Raw genomic sequence first — 19576 nt, forward strand, 5'->3', positions numbered from 1 at the left:
AGTTTTGAAGGTATGGAAACTGTTGATATAATTTGCAATGAAAAATTCAGACTGTAAATCTAGTTTTCAACAGTGGGTACACAGAGAAAAAGAAAGCACTTAAATGAGGATCAGTGTTAATAGTGATTTCACTTGTTTTTTGTATATCTTTTATGTTTTATAGAATGTTAAAGAATAATTTCTAAAATTAAAAATTTAATGCTATTAAATGGTATCACTGCTTCCCTTAACTTATATTTAGCACTAGGCTAGAACTTGGACAGTTTTAAGTGGAAAGATAATCATCATTTTGATATTGTTTAGGTGACTGAAAGTAAAGACGACAATTTTTTAGATCCTATTTCCCTAAATTCTCGAGAATATTTCAACATTCATCTGTGGTTGAGGTGCCGCTTAGCCTTGGTGACTGCATTTGTTGCCCAGATTCGTGGCATTGGAATTGTGAAAGGTACAAATATCCTGTTTCTTTAATCAAAGGTTTCATAAAATTTAATTTTATTTAGGTAACAGAGGTTTTATTGGGATGTATTTTATTGTAACATTAACATTTTATAACTTCTAAGCTTGATCTGTTTTCAGAATTTAAAAAATAAAGATATTAAAGTGAGATAATATGTATAAAGCATGTAGCACAGCCCCTAGCACATAATAAGCACTCAATAATTAGCCAGTATTATTGTTTTTCAGCCTTTAAAATGATGGTCACAAAATTTTGACCATCATTTTATGGTCAAAATGAAAGATAATCATTTTCAGCAGTCCCTTGTATCACTGAAAATGGCATATATGTTACTGATCTTTGCATCGCAGGCAATGACATTTCAGAATACTAATGCACAAGCCTTCCTGTCATCTAGGAAGGCAGCCTGGTGCCGGGGTCCAGAGAGCAGTTTCTGGAGCCACCCTGCCTTCAGTTCAAATACTCTATCCACCACTTCCTTGCTGTGTAATCTTGGCCAAATCACTTAATCCCCCTATGCCCCAGTTTTCTCCTCTGTAAAATAGAAATAAGGTACCTACTTCATAGGATTATTTCCAGAATAAATAGGTTAAATTTCTAAAGTTCTTAGTTTACAGCCTGGCACATACAATATTAGTGGTGGCAGTGGTTAATAGTTATCTGTATGTGAACCTATCTATTTACGCATCTCTGCCCATCTCCCAAATTAAATTATTTCGTGCAATATCATTATTACTTTTGCAGCATTTGAATACTCTAAAGTACTTTCCCCCAAATTACATTTATTTTCAATATTTCATGTAGTTTTGTTTTCCATCTTTGCATCTTCCTTTTCTTCTATTTTATACAATATTCCTGTGATAAACTTTGAGGATATTATGCTTATACAGTTTCTTCCTTTCTCAGTGCATTTTAAGTAACTGCATTTGTTTATTTTAGAAAACGATATAACAGATTACGTGAGCCTTATCAATGAAGTGTGTGTGGAGGCAAAAGTTGCAGGTGACAGAGAGCTACAGGCTGAATTCTTGATGCAAGCTGTAATTATCGGCCTACAAGAAAAGCATTTAAAGGCAGACATCATAAAAAGCCTTCAGGTAGGAAGGCAGTCTCATTCACATTGATATTTACCAAAGGATTCTGGTTAGAATAAAAGGAAAGAGTTTAAATTTCCATTAGTTACTGCTTATATGGCAGTCAATATGGCCAGCTCTTGTTTCAGTGAATTGTAAATGGTACTATCAGACATAATAATTTTATTTTAATAGGAGGTAATACAGTTGCTTGAAGGACGTGACTTTATTTCTCCTCGATCTCATTTAACCCTGGTGAGAAGCATGCTTTTGCTGGATGATTTAACAAAAGCTGAGAAATTCAAGGAAACTCCTTCTTCAAAAATAGAAAAATTGTATTTGTTGACTCAGTCTCACAACATTCTTATAGAACAGGTGAGAATGCTTTACTGTCCGAAAGATTTAGAAACTTATTCTTCTTTTTCTTATTGCAGACCACATTAGCTAATTACTTATTATAATGTTTCTTTTACAGATGATAACTTTTGGAGAAACAATTGAATTGCCTTCATCAAACACTGACTATGCAAGTCCATTACTGCCTTTGAAAAATATTTATCTTCCTCACGTCATGTTATTGGCCAAAACAAAAATGAGAATTGGTAAGGACACTTAAACATATATTCAAGACACTGATGAAAAAGTTTAATTTACTTTCAAACAGGCTATCTTGTGAGTGCATTTAATTTGGGGCAATATTTATGAATACCCAGATTCCATTTATTTAAAAAACAGTTGAAAAAATTATTATTAGTGCCATGTTATTCCTTGCACACAAAGACATTTAATTAAATAGCTGGTTATACAAAGCTGTTTACACAGTGTAATCCTTTAGTTGAAAAGTAGTTTGTATGAAATGATACTTGATAGTGGAAATGTTAGAATGCAATTATCTACTCAGTTCTTCCTTTTGCTGATGAAGGAACAGACATCTGATCACCTCCCATGTGCCGGCCTCCATGTGAGGTCCTGGGAAGCTACTGGAGATGAAAACAGATGTAGTTCCTGCTCTTAACCTTGAAGACAGAGATAAACAAGTAAACAAATTATATTCAGGAATGAATATTATATCATTTATCATATTATAAATATTATATAAAACGTTTTAATATTTACTCAATATGTATACATTTTTATAATATTTAGAAAAATTAATACAATACATATTTTATAGAAATCTGTATTTGATAACGACTATATAGGAAATCTGCAAGGATATAGAAAGCTTAAATATGATGATGAATTATGTTTATGTATGTCTTTGGAGGGAATGATGCTGAAGCTGAAACTCCAATACTTTGGCCAACTCATGCAAAGAGTTGACTCATTGGAAAAGACTGATTCTGGGAGGGATTACGGGCAGGAGGAGAAGGGGACGACAGAGGATGAGATGGCTGGATGGCATCACTGACTCGATGGATGCGAGTCTGAGTGAACTCTGGGAGTTGGTGATGGACAGGGAGGCCTGGCGTGCTGCGATTCATGAGGATGCAGAGTCAGACACGACTGAGTGACTGAACTGAACTGAACTGATGTAATTGTAATTAGTGTTATAAAAGGTGTGGATAAGGTCTGTTGATAAAGAATAGCAAAGGAAGGCATGTCTATTTAAGTACTGAATAGAATAATTGGGAAAGGCCTCTTTGGGGAGGTGGTGCTTAACTCTGGACTGTAAGCATTATGCATATGCATAGTGGAGTCATGAATATGTATAGTGGGGTCATGCATAGTGGAGGCAGAGCGAGCAGTGAGTTGTAGGTTCTGAGGTCAGGACACATTTGGCATATTCCAGAAGTGCAAAGAGACCATTACAGCCAGAGCAGAGTCGGGTAGGGGCAGCCTAATGGGAGGGGGTGATCAGGGAAGAGTTTATGTTTCAAAGGATTACCCTGGCTGCTGGGTGAAGAATAGACTGGGGGATAGCCTGAAGCCCGCCAAGAGAGGACCTGATTGTAGAAGGTAGGCCAGTAAGCCAGAGGGGTGTGTGTGTGTGTGTGTGTGTGTGTGTGTGTGTGTGTGTGCTCAGTTGCTCAGTCGTGTCTGACTTTTTGTGGCCCCAGGGACTGTAGCCTGCCAGGCTCCTCTGCCCATGGAATTTTCCAGGCAAGAGTCCTGGAGTAGAGTGCCATTTCCTTCTCCAGGGGATCTTCCTGATCCAGGGATTGAATCAGCATCTCTTATATTTCCTGCATTGGCAGATTGTTTACCATATAACTCCTAGGAAACCAGTATTACTACCCTTCACAGGAGCTCACAGACACTGTTGACCCAAAGCTATGTGCCTCTAGCTCCAAGGCTCTTGTCTGTCTCAGAGGGCTGAAAATCTTGTAACAGCTCTCTTTGTTCTAACCTATATTAATCATGCCTTTAAAAAAAAAGACAAGAAATGTATATCTGGGGCTTTCACAGTGGCTTAGTTAGTGGTAAAGAATCCATCTGCCAATGCATGGGTTCAATCCCTGATCTGGAAAGATCCCACAAGCCACCAAGCAACTAAACCCATGCACCACAACTATTAAGCCTGTGCTCTGGAGCCTGGAGCTGCAACTACTGAATTCCACCTGCCCTAGAGCACATGCTCTCCAACAAGAGATGTCACCACAATGGGAAGCCCCTGCAGTGCAAGAAGCTAGAGGGTAGCCCCCACTTACCACAACTAGAGAAAAGTCAGTGCAGCAACAAAGACAAAACACGGCCAAAAATAAATACATAAATAAAATTATTTTAAAAAATGTATTCCAGATGCTTTGACATCCAGAATCTTGCTAACCAGGGAGGGACTTCCCCTCTCAGGGTTAGCCAATTCTTAGAGATTAGTTAACCACTTTCCTGTGATGGTGACTTTTATATGCAAACCAGCTTTTTCAGAGCCCACACCCAAAACCTTTACTGAGCTTGCTGGGTTCTTACCCTTGGGGCCAATATTTCTCTGCCCTAATCACCCCAGAGATAAATATACACTACTAGCAGAGACCACTGAAATTATATACACTAGCCAATCCTAAACCTTGGTCTGCTTACACTACCCACCCACTCCTTTCCACAAAAAACACAATAAAGACTCTTGCCTGGGGGGCGGTCCTAAGATGGCGGAGGAATAGGACGGGGAGACCACTTTCTCCCTCACAAATTCATCAAAAGAACATTTCAATGCTGAGCAAACTCCACAAAACAACTTCTGAATGCTGGCAGAGAACATCAAGCACCCAGAAAAGCAGATCATCATTTTCAAAAACAGGTAGGAAAAAATATAAAAGATGAAAAAAGAGACAAAGGAGGTGGGGAGGGAGCTCCGTCCCAGGAAAGCAATCCCATCCTGGGAAGGGAATCCTGTCCCAGGAAGGGAATCTTAAGAAGAGAGGTTTCCAAACACCAGGAAACACTCTCCCTGCCGAGTCTGTGGCAAGCCTTGGAAGCACAGAGGGCAACATAACAGGAAGGAAAAATAAATAAATAATTAAAACCAACAGATTACAAGCCCAACAGTAACTCCCCCAGCGGAAAAGCAGCGCAGATGCCTGCATCTGCCACTAGCAAGTGGGGGCAGGGCAGGGAGGTGCGGGAGGCCTGGGCTGCAGTGCTTTTTAAGAATTGGGCAGGAATGCCCCACATGTAACCAGAACGAACTAACTTGGGCTAGCAAACCAGACTGTGGGATAGCTACCACGCGAAAAGCTCGAACATAAGACACCGCCAGGACCACGCACAGAACAAAGGACGGAACGGAAATAGCCGGCTGCAGACCATCCCCCGCTGGGGGCAGGCACCCAGAGCCGTAAGGGCTGGAAGGGAGCAGTCACAGCCCCGGAGAGACTTTACCTACAAACTGCAAACAGGCTTCTTTGCTAAGACTTCTGGGGGTTCTGGACAGTTGCCATCCGCCTCACAAGGGGCACCAGCGGTACACCCAGAAAACTGAGCAGCAGAGACGGGAAAGGTGATAAGTCGCAGCAACCGCGCTTGCCAAACACCTGAGCTACTCGGACCTGGGAAGGGCACAAAACGCAGGCCCAACCGAGTCTGCGCCTCTGAGGGCTACCTGAGTGCCGAACCTGAGCGGTTTAGACTGGGGAGGTGGATGTAGCCTAGGGCCGGCCTCAGACGGTCCCCAGGGGAGCAACGTAGAGCCTGAGCGGTTTGTGCGCTGCGAGCAGGGGCAGGCCCAGCGGGGCTGAGACACTGCGTGCACATGACAGTGTTATTTGTTTGCAGCATCCCTCCCTCCCTACAGCGTGACTGAACAAGGGAGCCTAAAAAAAAAAAAGAAGTGTCCACCACCGCCCCCCCCACCGATGTCAGGACGGAAATCAGACACTGAAGACACCAGCAAACAGAAGAAGTTAAACAGGGGGAACCACCTTGGAAGTGACCCCACACTGCCCACAACACCAGAGAAAGGACCAGATATATCTTTACTATTTTTACGATCATTCTTTTTTTCTTTTTTGTTTTTTTGTTTTTGTTGTTGTTGTTGTTGTTGATGTTGTTGTGTGGTTGTTTTTTCTTTTCTTTTTCTTCTTCTTCTTTTTTTTTTCTAACTTTTTAAAATTGTTAAGTCCTCTATTTCTCCTTTAATTTTTATTTCTATAACCTACTATTACTTTTCAAAAAAAAAGACCCTATTTTTTAAAGCAAACACCATATATAGTCTTTGCGTAGTTGCTGTTGTTGTTTTTTAATAATTCTTGTGGCTTTGTTTTTTTGTGTTTTTTTTTTCTTCTTCTTTTCTTTAATATTGTATTTTTGAAAATCCAACCTCTACTCTAGATTTTTAATCTTTGCTTTTTGGTTTTTATTGTCAATTTTGCACATTTAAAAACCCAAACTTCACTACCCAGTTTTACCTGAGAGCAGGATTATGGGCTTGACCACTCTCTCCTCCTTTGGACTCTCCTTTTTCTCCACCAGGTAGCCTCTGTCCCTTCCCTCCCCCTTCTCTTCTCTACCCAACTCTGTGAATCTCTGTGTGTTCCAGACGGTGGAGAACACCTAAGGAACTGGTTACTGGCTGGATTTGTCTCTCTCCTTTTCATTTTTCTCATTTATCCTCCTGGCCACCTCTGTTGACTTCCTCCTTCTCCTCTTCCCTGTATAACTCCATGAATACCTCTGAGCGGTCCACACTGTGGAGCGCACATAAGGAAGTGATTACTGGCTAGCTTGCTCTCTCCTCTTTTGATCCTACCTCATCTCATTCCAGTCACCTGTAACTACCCCCTCCCTCTTCTCTTTTCCATGTAACTCAGTGAACCTCTCTGGGTGTCCCTCAATGTGGAGAAACTTTTCATCTTTAACCTAGATGTTTTATCATCAGTGCTGTATAGATGGAGAAGTCTTGAGGCTACTGTAAAAATAAAACTGAAAACCAGAAGCAGGAGGCTTAAGTCCAAATCCTGAAAACATCAGAGAACTCCTGAATCCAGGGAATATTAATCAATAGGAGCTAATCAAATGCCTCCACACCTACACTGAAACCAAGCACCACCCAAGGGCCAACAAGTTCCAGAGCAAGACATACCACACAAATTCTCCAGCAACACAATAACACGCCCCTGAGCTTCAATATTCAGGCAGCTCAAAGTTACTCCAAAACCACTGACGTCTCATAACACATTACTGGTCACTCCATTGCACTCCAGAGAGAAGAAATCCAGCTCCACCCACCAGAACTCCAACAGAAGCCTCCCTAACCAAGAACCTAGACAAACCACTGATACAACCCCACCCACAGTGAGGAAGCTCCATAATAAAGAGAACTCCACAAATTACTAGAATATAGAAAGGCCACCCCAAATGCAGCAATATAACCAAGATGAAGAGACAGAGGAATACTCAGCAGGTAAAGGAACAGGATAAATGCCCACCAAACCAAAAAAAAGAGGAAGAGATAGGGAATCTACCTGAGAAAGAATTCCGAATATTGATAGTGAAAATGATCCAAAATCTTGAAATCAAAATGGAATCACAGATAAATATCCTGGAGACAAGGATTGAGAAGATGCAAGAAAGGTTTAACAAGGACCTAGAAGAAATAAAAAAGTCAGTATATAATGAATAAATTATAAATGAGATCAGAAACACTCTGGAAGCAACAAATAGTAGAATAATGGAGGCAGAAGATAGGATTAGTGAAATAGAAGATAGAATGGTAGAAATAAATGAATAAATAAATGAATCAGAGAGGAAAAAAGAAAAACAAAAGAAATGAGGACAATCTCAGAGACCTACAGGACAATATGAAATGCTCCAACATTCAAATTATAGGAGTCCCAGAAGAAGAAGACAAAAAGAAAGACCATGAGAAAATCCTTGAGGAGATAATAGTTGAAAACTTCCCTAAAATGGGGAAGGAAATAATCACCCAAGTCCAAGAAACCCAGAGAGTTCCAAATAGGATTAACCCAAGGTGAAACACCCCAAGACACATATTAATCAAATTAACAAAGATCAAACACAAAGAACAAATATTAAAAGCAGCAAGGGAAAAACAACAAATAACACACAAGGGGAATCCCATAACAGCTGATCTTTCAATAGAAACTCTTCAGGCCAGGAGGGAATGGCAAGACATACTTAAAGTGATGAAAGAAAATAACCTACAGCCCAGATTACTGTACCCAGCAAGGATCTCATTCAAATACGAAGGAGAAATCAAAAGCTTTACAGAGAGAGAAGCAAAAGCTGAGAGAATTCAGCACCACCAAACCAGCTCTCCAACAAATGCTAAAGGATATTCTCTAGACAGGAAACACAAAAAGGGCATATAAACCTGAACCCAAAACAATAAAGTAAATGGCAATGGGGTCATACTTATCAATAATTACCTTAAATGTAAATGGGTTGAGTGCCCCAACCAAAAGGCAAAGACTGGCTGAATGGATACAAAAACAAGACCCCTATATATGCTGCCTACAAGAGACCCACCTCAAAACAAGGGACACATACAGACTGAAAGTGAAGGGCTGGAAAAAGATATATCATGCAAATAGAGACCAAAAGAAAGCAGGAGTGGCAATATGCATATCCGATAAACTAGACTTTAAAACAAAGGCTGTGAAAAGAGACAAAGAAGGCCACTACATAATGATCAAAGGATCAATCCAAGAAGAAGACATAACAATTATAAATATATATGCATCCAACATAGGAGCACAACAATATGTAAGACAAATGCTAACAAGTATGAAAGGGGAAATCAACAATAACACAATAATAGTGGGAGACTTTAATACCCCACTCACACCTATGGACAGATCAACTAAACAGAAAATTAACAAAGAAACACAAACTTTAAAAGATACAATAGACCAGTTAGACCTAACTGATATCTATAGGACATTTCACCCCAAAACAATAAATTTCACCTTTTTCTCAAGTGCTCACTGAACCTTCTCCAGGATAGATCACATCCTGGGCCATAAATCTAACCTTGATAAATTCAAAAAAATCGAAATCATTCCAAGCATCTTTTCTGACCATAATGCATTAAGATTAGATCTCAATTACAGGAGAAAAACTATTAAAAATTCCAACATATGGAGACTGAACAACACGCTTCTGAATAACCAACAAATCACAGAAGAAATCAAATAAGAAATCAAAATATGCATAGAAACAAATGAAAATGAAAACACAACAACCCCAAACCTGTGGGACACTATAAAAGCAGTGCTAAGAGGAAAGTTCATAGCAATATAGGCATACCTCAAGAAACAAGGAAAAAGTCAAATAAATAACCTAACTCTACACCTAAAGCAACTAGCAAAGAAAGAAATGGAGAACTTCAGAGTTAGTAGAAGGAAAGAAATCTTAAAAATTAGGGCAGAAATAAATGCAAAAGAAACAAAAGACACCATAGCAAAAATCAACAAAGCCAAAAGCTGGTTCTTTGAAAGGATAAATAAAATTGACAAACCATTAACCAGACTCATCAAGAAGCAAAGAGAGAAAAATCAAATCAATAAAATTAGAAATGAAAATGGAGAGATCACAACAGACAACACAGAAATACAAAGGATCATAAGAGACTACTATCAGTAATTATATGCCAATAAAATGGACAACGTGGAAGAAATGGACAAATTCTTAGAAAAGTACAATTTTCCAAAACTGAACCAAGAAGAAATATAAAATCTTAACAGACCCATCACAAGCACGGAAATTGAAACTGTAATCAGAAATCTTCCAACAAACAAAAGCCCAGGTCCAGACGGCTTCACAGCTGAATTCTACCAAAAATTTCAAGAAGAGCTAACACCTATCCTACTCAAACTCTTCCAGAAAATTGCAGAGGAAGGTAAACTTCCAAACTCATTCTATGAGGCCACCATCATCCTAATACCAAAACCTGACAAAGATGCTACAAAAAAAGAAAACAACAGGCCAGTATCACTGATGAACATAGATGCAAAAATCCTCAACAAAATTCTAGCAATCAGAATCCAACAACACATTAAAAAGATCATACACCATGACCAAGTGGGCTTTATCCCAGGGATGCAAGGATTCTTCAATATCCGCAAATCAATCAATGTAACTCACCACATTAACAAATTGAAAAATAAAAGCCATATGATTATCTCAATAGATGCAGAGAAGGCCTTTGACAAAATTCAACATCTATTTATGATAAAAACTCTCCAGAAAGCAGGAATAGAAGGAACATGCCTCAACATAATAAAAGCTATATATGACAAACCCACAGCAAACATTATCCTCAATGGTGAAAAATTGAAAGCATTTCCCCTAAAGTCAGGAACAAGACAAGGGTGCCCACTTTCACTGCTACTATTCAACAAAGTTCTGGAAGTTTTGGCCACAGCAATCAGAGCAGAAAAAGAAATAAAAGGAACCCAAATTGGAAAAGAAGAAGTCAAACTCTCACTGTTTGCAGATGACATGATCCTCTACATAGAAAACCCTAAAGACTCCACCAGAAAATTACTAGAGGTAATCAGTGAATATAGTAAAGTTGCAGGATATAAAATCAATGCACAGAAATCCCTTGCATTTCCATACACTAATAATGAGAAAGTAGAAAAACAAATTAAGGAAACATTTCCATTCACCATTGCAACGAAAAGAATAAAATACTTAGGAATATATCTACCTAAAGAAACTAAAGACCTATATATAGAAAACTATAAAACACTGATGAAAGAAATCCAGAGGACACTAATAGATGGAGAAATATACCATGTTCATGGATGGGAAGAATCAATATAGTGAAAATGAGTATACTACCCAAAGCAATGTACAGATTCAATGCAATCCCTATCAAGCTACCAGTGGTATTTTTCACAGAACTAGAACAAATAATTTCAAGATTTGTATGGAAATACAGAAAACCTCGAATAGCCAAAGCAATCTTGAGAAAGAAGAATGGAGCTGGAGGAATCAACTTGCCTGACTTCAGGCTCTACTACAAAGCCACAGTCATCAAGACAGTATGGTAGTGGCACAAAGACAGACATATAGATCAATGGAACAAAATAGAAAGCCCAGAGATAAATCCACACACATATGGACACCTTATCTTTGACAAAGGAGGCAAGAATATACAATGGAGTAAAGACAATCTCTTTAACAAGTGGTGCTGGGAAAACTGGTCAACCACTTGTAAAAGAATGAAACTAGATCACTTTCTAACACCACCACACAAAAAAATAAACTCAAAATGGATTAAAGATCTAAATGTAAGACCAGAAACTATAAAACTCCTAGAGGAGAACATAGGCAAAACACTCTTCAACATAAATCACAGCAGGATCCTCTATGATCCACCTCCCAGAATTCTGGAAATAAAAGCAAAAATAAACAAATAGGATCTAATTAAAATTAAAAGCTTCTGCACAACAAAGGAAACTCTAAGCAAGGTGAAAAGACAGCCTTCGGAATGGGAGAAAATAATAGCAAATGAAGCAATTGACAAACAACTAATCTCAAAAATATACAAGCAACTTATGCAGCTCAATTCCAGAAAAATGAACGGCCCAATCAAAAAATGGGCCAAAGAACTAAAGAGACATTTCTCCAAAGAAGACATATGGATGGCTAACAAACACATGAAAAGATGCTCAACGTCACTCATTATTAGAGAAATGCAAATCAGGACCACAATGAGGTACCACTTCACACCAGTCAGAATGGCTGTGATCCAAAGTCTGCAAGCAATAAATGCTGGAGAGGGTATGGAGAAAAGGGAACCCTCTTACACTGTTGGTGGGAATGCAAACTAGTACAGCCACTATGGAGAACAGTGTGGAGATTCCTTAAAAAACTGGAAATAGAATTGCCTTATGACCCAGCAATCCCACTGCTGGGATACACACCGAGGAAACCAGAATTGAAAGAGACACATGTACCCCAATGTTCATCGCAGCACTGTTTATAATAGCCAGGACATGGAAACAACCTAGATGTCCATCAGCAGATGAATGGATAAGAAAGCTGTGGTACATATACACAATGGAGTATTACTCAGCCATTAAAAAGAATACATTTGAATCAGTTCTAATGAGATGGATGAAACTGGAGCCGATTATACAGAGTGAAGTAAGCCAGAAAGAAAAACACCAATACAGTATACTAACACATATATACGGAATTTAGAAAGATGGTAATGATGACCCTATATGCAAGACAGCAAAAGAGACACAGATGTGTAGAGCGGACTTTTGGACTCAGAGGGAGAGGGAGAGGGTGGGATGATTTGGGAGAATGGCATTGAAACATGTATACTATCATGTAAGAAACGAATCACCAGTCTATGATCGATGCAGGATACAGGATGCTTGGGGCTGGTGTATGGGGATGATCCAGAGAGATGATATGGGGTGGGAGGTGGGGGGGGGGGGTTCATATTTGGGAACTCATATACACCTGTGGTGGATTCATGTCAATGTATGGCAAAACCAATACAGTATTGTAAAGTAAAATAAAGTCAAAATAAAAATTGAAAAAAAGACTCTTGCCCACATTTTTTTCTTGCCCCTTCTGTTACCCCGTCCAAGCTCACTCTTCTTTCCACACAACAGGCCAATATATCAGAGACGAGGTGTTGAGGCAAGGAATATGACTGTAATCAGAAAGCCATCTGACCAAGAAGATGGCAGACTAATGTCTCAAAATAGCCCTCTTATCGGGGTCTGGATGCCAGTATCTTTTATAGAACACGGAGCAGGGGAGGGTGAGGAATTAAAGTGAAAAGGCCATTAATCTTGCAGATACCTCCTGGAATGGCCAGCCTCACAGAGTATGTGTATTAATTTCTACCTTTCTGTAGCCATCCACAGGTGGATAGGACCAGGATGTCTCCCTGAACAAAGGCACTTTGGCCTAACATTCAGACAGAGGGGTGGTGTTCCCTGAGGCAGGCCATTATGTATAGACACTATCCTTTTAATAAACACAAGCAATAGGGAGTAAGATTAAAATCAAAGAAACAGATCCAACAGGAGTAAGATTTTGTTCTTTGCTGTAACACTTCTACCTCCTGACTGACCCTCATGCTTCTTTGTGGTGCCCTGCATGGCATGTGTGCCCCCCTCCTCTTGAGAACTTTGAGCAAAAAGAAACCAGTCTTTTCAGTGGCAATCATCTTCTGACCTGTTGACCTTGTCATACCTGAATAACAACCAAACCGACATTTTGAAACATCACCCCTCACCTCCTGGGCCCCACTTACCTCCCATTCCAGCAGCTGCTCAGCTCAGGAGAAGCTGGTGATTGGACTAGAGTTGGGGAAGGAGGGCAACAGAAGTGTGTTCAAACTGCCCAGAATCTTTTCCCCTTGTTCCCCTCCTTCTCCTCCTCATCATGATTATTTTTGTTTTATGATTATCATCATCATTTATGAATTTTATTGCTGTAGGGAAATCCATTCACCCCTATTATTAATGTTTCCTTATTTATGAAATTAGGCTAGCCTAGCTGACCTGCAGACTTCCTATCCTGTTCACTGATCCCATGAGAGCTATTTTCCTACATTTTTAGCCCGCAATTTATTTTATCAATATATTTGATTTCTACAAGAACTTAAAGTGCAGATTGTGTTAAATTGTGCAGATTGTGTTAAATGTATTCTCTGCTCTCCCGCCTTACTAATCTTGAAGATGTGTCACCACTCAGTGGCAATACTGCTGCTGTTTTTTAGACTCACTTGTAGCAGAACAGCTTGGTTTCTGTTATGTTATATTAAATACCAACTTAAAGAACAAAAACCAAAAGCAGCTCTCCGGTCAAAATAATGTCAGCTTCACAACATCTTTTTCACAGAGTTGATGTTTATTGCAAAAAGGTGCGCTTCAATATTATGAGGCATAAAATTCCTCTGATTTGATGTTTCTCTACAGTTTTCCTTTACAGTGATAGCATAGATTACATTGCAAGAACAGAGGCACTTAGGTTATTTCTTTTCTTTGTGAAAACCTCTTGCAGAGAAAGACATTTTAAGATTATTTTTCTAAAACAACAAAAAGATAAGTATCATGATTATTAAAGATTATTTTTCCCATTAATGACTGAACCTAGAGCTTCCTTATTAGCTGAAGAAGTAGATTACTGATTGAGGAAAGGTTTGAGAATGATGCTGGGGAGTGGGAATATAACTGGGAGCCATCATCTTTGCCTTCAAAGGATCTGTTATCTAGTTAGGGAGAGAGAAAGAAAAGTCAATTTCTGTAACAATTCTTTTTCTAGTTTTAACAAAAACATAGAAAATAAGTACTATTATTATATGTCAGTAATTATTTATAGTACTATAGTACACATTGTACATGTATATAAGTGCCTCAATGACATGAAGAGACTTGATATTTTTGTTTTATATTAATAAACAGTTATAGTATACTTTGAAACAATAAGCAAGACATGTAATGGGAGAGGTATTGAGATGTGAGGTGGTATAGGACAAATGGTATTAGCATATCCTTCTTGCCTGCCATCTAATCGTTGTTGGTGATTATTGGGGTTTAAGAGCATGGACTCTGGAGAAAGAATTCTGGTCCAGTTCCCTCCAGGAAATCATTTCACTTCTCTGTGTTTTCAGTTTCCTTTCTCATAAGATGTGGGTAAGAAAAGTACCAATTTCACGGGATGAAGTGAGTGGAATGTGTAACACGTTTAGAAGGGCACCTGGTTTCTTCTTAGAACTTCATAGGTGTCAGCTATTCTCATTGTTCCGTGCCTGGCCTCCTTACTCTCTTAGGAAGCCCCAGGAAGCAAGCCTTCAGTTTCTTCATCTCCATTTCTTGGCAAAGTGCTTTGTCCAGAGGAAGGGCTGGGTAACTTCTTCTTGGATAAGAGAGGTGGGTGGGGAGAAAGACCCTTTTCCCACCATCCTTCTACTCAAATAGTTCATTCCTGAGCTACACATTTACCAAAAAGCCAAAAAACCCTAGGCTTCTTAAAAACTCTTTGTAGGGCCTGGCATCTTGAATTTCAAATTTTCAGAACTTGAAGTAACCTCAGATAGTTTCCAATTCTGCTGCCTCAGTGCTCAGTGGCAGGTAGGGACCTGTTCAAAGGCTCTGGTGACACATTAACACCAATGACTGGCTTGTACCCAGCATTTCAGCTGGAATCCTACACATTCTGCAATTCTACACTACCTTTCTTTTCATACTCCCCCTACTATGCCTGTTAAGCTATTCTATCAATACAACTTTTCCGCCAAGTTGCCTTTTGCTTTTATTGCAACCTTTTTCTTCTTTAAACATATCAAAGGTGATCATCAGTTGCCCGCCCTGATGGCTGTACTCAGTAGGCAGGCATTCGTGACCTTTCTCAGGTCTGGCCCAGGGCTCCTATAACCTGCCACCACAGCATCCTGGGCTTTCACTGCCTACACAGTCAACTGCACAGTATTTTGATTGCCTATCTGGCCGTTCACATTTTCTGTTAGACATTAAGCTCCATGGTCTCTCACTTAAGGGGTTTGCTGCAGAGTCAGGGTTTAGGGTATGGGCTCTGGAGCTGACTACCTAGGTTCAGATCGTGTGATTTTGGGCAATTTATTTAAACTTCACTGTGCCACTGCTTTTTCCTCCGTAACATGAGCATAATAATGATATCCACTCAAAGTTGGAAGGATTACATGAGATAATGCTTAAGTACTTGGGATGGTACCTGGCATTGTAGGAACCTTAGTTCTTATTTTCCACTTTTATCTTTCTTATCCAGTGCCTAAGAATTCAGAAAATATTTGTGGAATAAATATCTGTCTTTCTTTGGGGTGGTTAGAAATTAAATCTAATGCCCCTTCAATAATATAATAATCCTTTATTATGTTAAGAAGTGATGGGACCATACCAGAAGTATGACGTGAGGTCTTTGTCCATAATGGGTTTGCAAACAAGTTATAATGAGAAAATATACAATGTGAGGAACCACTATAGAACTGAATAGAAATTACTGCCTATTAATATATGCAAATTTTATTGGGAACAACATAAAACTTTATAAATCTTCCAGGTGTTTCACTACTAACAACGTTATCTCTGGAACCCAGAAGTTATGTAGAGCATTATGAACTTTTAGAATGTAAAAAGTCTCAAGAGATTATCCTTCATCTTAAAAATGAGAAAAATGTTGAAATTTATCAGAGACCAAGTTTCAAAAGACTATTGTTTATAGTTCATTGAAATATTTGGGTACTGAGTTTCCTTTAAGTGTTTGTTCAATGCTAAAAACTGAAGACACCTAGAATTCTATTCTTTTTTTTTTTTTTTTTTTGACCTTGCTAAGGGCTTGTGGGAGCTCATTTCCTGACCAAGGATTGAACCCAGGGCACAGCAATGAAATCCTGGAATCTTAACCACTAGGCTGCCAGGGACCCTCCTCCCCCTACACACCCAGACTTCTTAGTTGCACCTACTGTGAGAGGAGTCTGTTAACTGGGAGGTTGGGTATGAATGAGTGTGTGTGTGTGCTGTCGCTTCATTTGTGTTCGACTCTCTGCAACCACATGGACCTTAATCTGCCAGACGTCTCTGTTCATGGGTTTCTCCAGGCAAGAATACTGGAGTGGGTTGCCATGCCCTCCTCCAGGGGATCTTCCTGACCCAGGGATTGAACTGGCATCTCCTGCATTGCAGGCGGGTTCTTTACACTAGCACCACCTGCAAAGCCCTTGTTATGAACACTATGTATATTTCTCCCTCTTCATCTAACATCTTTCTTTTAGGACATACAGTGGCCAAGCAAGTATATTATACCAGTAAAAAGAAGGATCCTTCAAAGTGGTTACCTGCCCTTCATTTTTTTGAAATAGCTTTGAAGCTTGCTAGGACATCAGGAACAGAAGAACATGAGGTGGAAGCTGAAATCTTTTTTCAGAAAGGTAAGATGTATTTGGAGTCACAACTATGATAAAGTTTGGCAAAACTTTTTTTCCTATTAACCAAAGGCTTCTTAAAAATCTGGTTACTGATTATATAAAATATTGATTTTACAAAGGGTGTGGTGTTGACAAACACCTTGATGTCTCTGCCAAACTCAGTTTTGGATAAAGTGAATGTGCTCATATTAAGTTTACATCTAGAAAGGGAAAAAAGACTCCTATTTTCATTTCTTTTATAATTATGACTGGCTTTCCTTATGCAAAGTTTCACATTTGACACAAAAATCTCATCAGCCATTTAGCTATGAAAAATGTTACTTAAAGAATGCTTAAAAGATATTTTATGCATAATTTCATTACTTAGCTAAAATAGCCAGTTTCTGTAAAAGATACCTATCCATTTAAATAGCTATAGCATATCTATACTTATAACTTACAATACACATTTGCATAATGCATTCATATAACTTTGTTGTGGCCATTTTAGCCCTGAGAAAAGTGATGATGACAATTGGTATCATTTATTGGACACGACTGAACAACTTCACTTTCATTTTTCACTTTCATGCGTTGGAGAAGGAAATGGCAACCCACTCCAGTGTTCTTGCCTGGAGAATCCCAGGGATGGGGGAGCCTGGTGGGCTGCCATCTATGGGTTCGCACAGAGTCGGACATGACTGGAGTGACTTAGCAGCAGCAGCAGCATTGAACATCTACTAGGAAAAAGCACTGTAATCAGTGTTTTACATCTCATATTGCCAGTTCCTACAATAGCACTACAAGGTAGGGATGATCAATCCTGGTTGGCAGATGAGGGGAGTCTGGGTAAATAACCATCTATAAGTCAAGAGCTACTAAATGCCCAGATGTGAATTTCACATGAGGTGGCTCTATGCTCTGTCCACATGCTGTATGGAAACTGTCAATGCTTTTCACAGTGATTATGAGATTTCTCTTTCCAGTCCTGGCTATAGAAGTAGCATTCCAACGCCCGGCATTTGAAGGCTGCAGCTCACCAGGAGGGAGGCAGAGCTGTGTGCACACGAGAGCATTTGCATCATCTGTGTTGGTTTTCCAGTGTCTGCTGATTTTCTAGGATTTGTTTCTAGCAAAGGTGTTTCCTATGATGCCTGCAATGACTGAGGAAGGAAGAAAATGGATGTAGATTAAAGAAATGCACTGCAGGAGGAAGTGAGAGCACAAAGTAAGGAAATGGAAAGAAAACAGGATGATGACACCTGTGTCTGAACAGTGAGAGGAGGCAGGGGAACCTCGAGGTGCCCAGGGAAGGAAGCAGCAGCTCTTTCCCCACTGGCGTACCTTCCAGCAGGAAACAAGAGATGGGCAAGCAAGGAGAACACATCCAGTTTTCCAAGTTTCCAGCATAAAATATTTGTTCTGAAGTCCTAAATGACAGAAAAAAGAAAGTCCATCTTTGTATATCCTTTTTCTCTTTCAGGCAAAATAGAATGTCAAATATTGATGGAAGAGAAACCTCCAACTATGCAACTTGAGAGTCTGTTTGAAGCTATACAACTAAGCTTGAGACATGATCAAAATTCAGGGTAAAAAAAAAAAAGACCTTTCCATTATCACAATATGTGTTTGGGTTTGATCCCTATGTTCTGGATGTGTGCTGAAATGACTGGGACACTCTCTTCTCATGGCAGGGCTAGTTTGGGGTGTCCATTGTCCAACTGGTTCACTGACTTCCTTTTCAAGCTTGTTGCTTTTGGCTCTGCCCCAAGGCTTTATTCTCAGTGACCATTGATGACAACAGGTAGCCTGATGACATACTGGACTGTAAATCACTTCTGGGCTATACTCAGCTTGATCTCCTGTCAGTCCCAGGATACAGGAATTTCCACCAGATGTGAAATTGTATCGAGAAGGGATTTGTGCCATGCGGGTTCATCAGTGCCAAGGCTGGCCAACTCAATTCTGTATAATTGACTTAATGCGCTGATTTAAATGACCCTGTCCGACAGGTTTGATAGTGAACACACAGCCCTCATCCACACCAAGTAATGGCTTTCAGCATAACTCTGTGTGTCTCTTTAGAGTCTAATCAGTGTAGGAGGGTAGAGACAGAGATCTGGTTTTCCAGGCTTGACTATCACTTCTTTAGTGCCTTGTGTGCTGGAATATTCCAGAATGGTCTTGATGCTGGACTCCTTGCAGTCATGGCAGGAGGAGATCACAGGACAAGGAAGAACATACAGCTGTCTTTAAGAGCTTCTGATTTCAGTAGGGAGGAAGATGCCAGTGTTTAAGCCACAGGTGCTGTGAAAAAAGGGTCAGTTTGGAACAGATGCTAGTTTTGCCTGTTTTTACCTTCATTTGCTCAGAAATTGTTGTCACATGATGCAAAATGATGCTTATGAGTAGTGAGGCTATATAATAAGTACAATGTTTTATTGTTTTAGGTTGATAAGAGACTCCTACCTTGAAATAGCCTTATTACTTTTACACATAAGGAAGTCAAAGAGCAAACTTCCAGTGTCACCATTGACAACTATTAAGGTAATAAATGATTTTATTAGAAATATTAAGTATTAAATGTAAAGTATATTGCCTTTGAGCTTGCTTATTTTGCTACCTCTGTGCAATGGATATAAAGAGACATTTTTCTTTGTGACTTGCAGGAATTAATTCATTATTTTAAGCTCATACTCATATTTAGATACCTCTTTGGACATTGTT

General features: G+C 39.4%; 1 protein-coding gene across 1 annotated transcript in view; it reads left to right on the top strand.

The window, feature by feature from the left end:
* Positions 1–19576, top strand: part of CFAP54 (cilia and flagella associated protein 54) — a 324333-nt gene that overhangs the window by 223211 nt on the left and 81546 nt on the right. The window contains exons 53-59 of the mRNA XM_052640302.1: positions 304–448; positions 1400–1557; positions 1729–1908; positions 2009–2135; positions 16718–16873; positions 18333–18438; positions 19300–19396. Coding sequence (XP_052496262.1) covers positions 304–448; positions 1400–1557; positions 1729–1908; positions 2009–2135; positions 16718–16873; positions 18333–18438; positions 19300–19396 — 969 coding nt within the window. The remainder of the gene's footprint in view (positions 1–303; positions 449–1399; positions 1558–1728; positions 1909–2008; positions 2136–16717; positions 16874–18332; positions 18439–19299; positions 19397–19576) is intronic.

The sequence above is a fragment of the Budorcas taxicolor genome, chromosome 5 (genome assembly GCF_023091745.1).
Source record: "Budorcas taxicolor isolate Tak-1 chromosome 5, Takin1.1, whole genome shotgun sequence".
Taxonomy (NCBI): Eukaryota; Metazoa; Chordata; class Mammalia; order Artiodactyla; family Bovidae; genus Budorcas; species Budorcas taxicolor.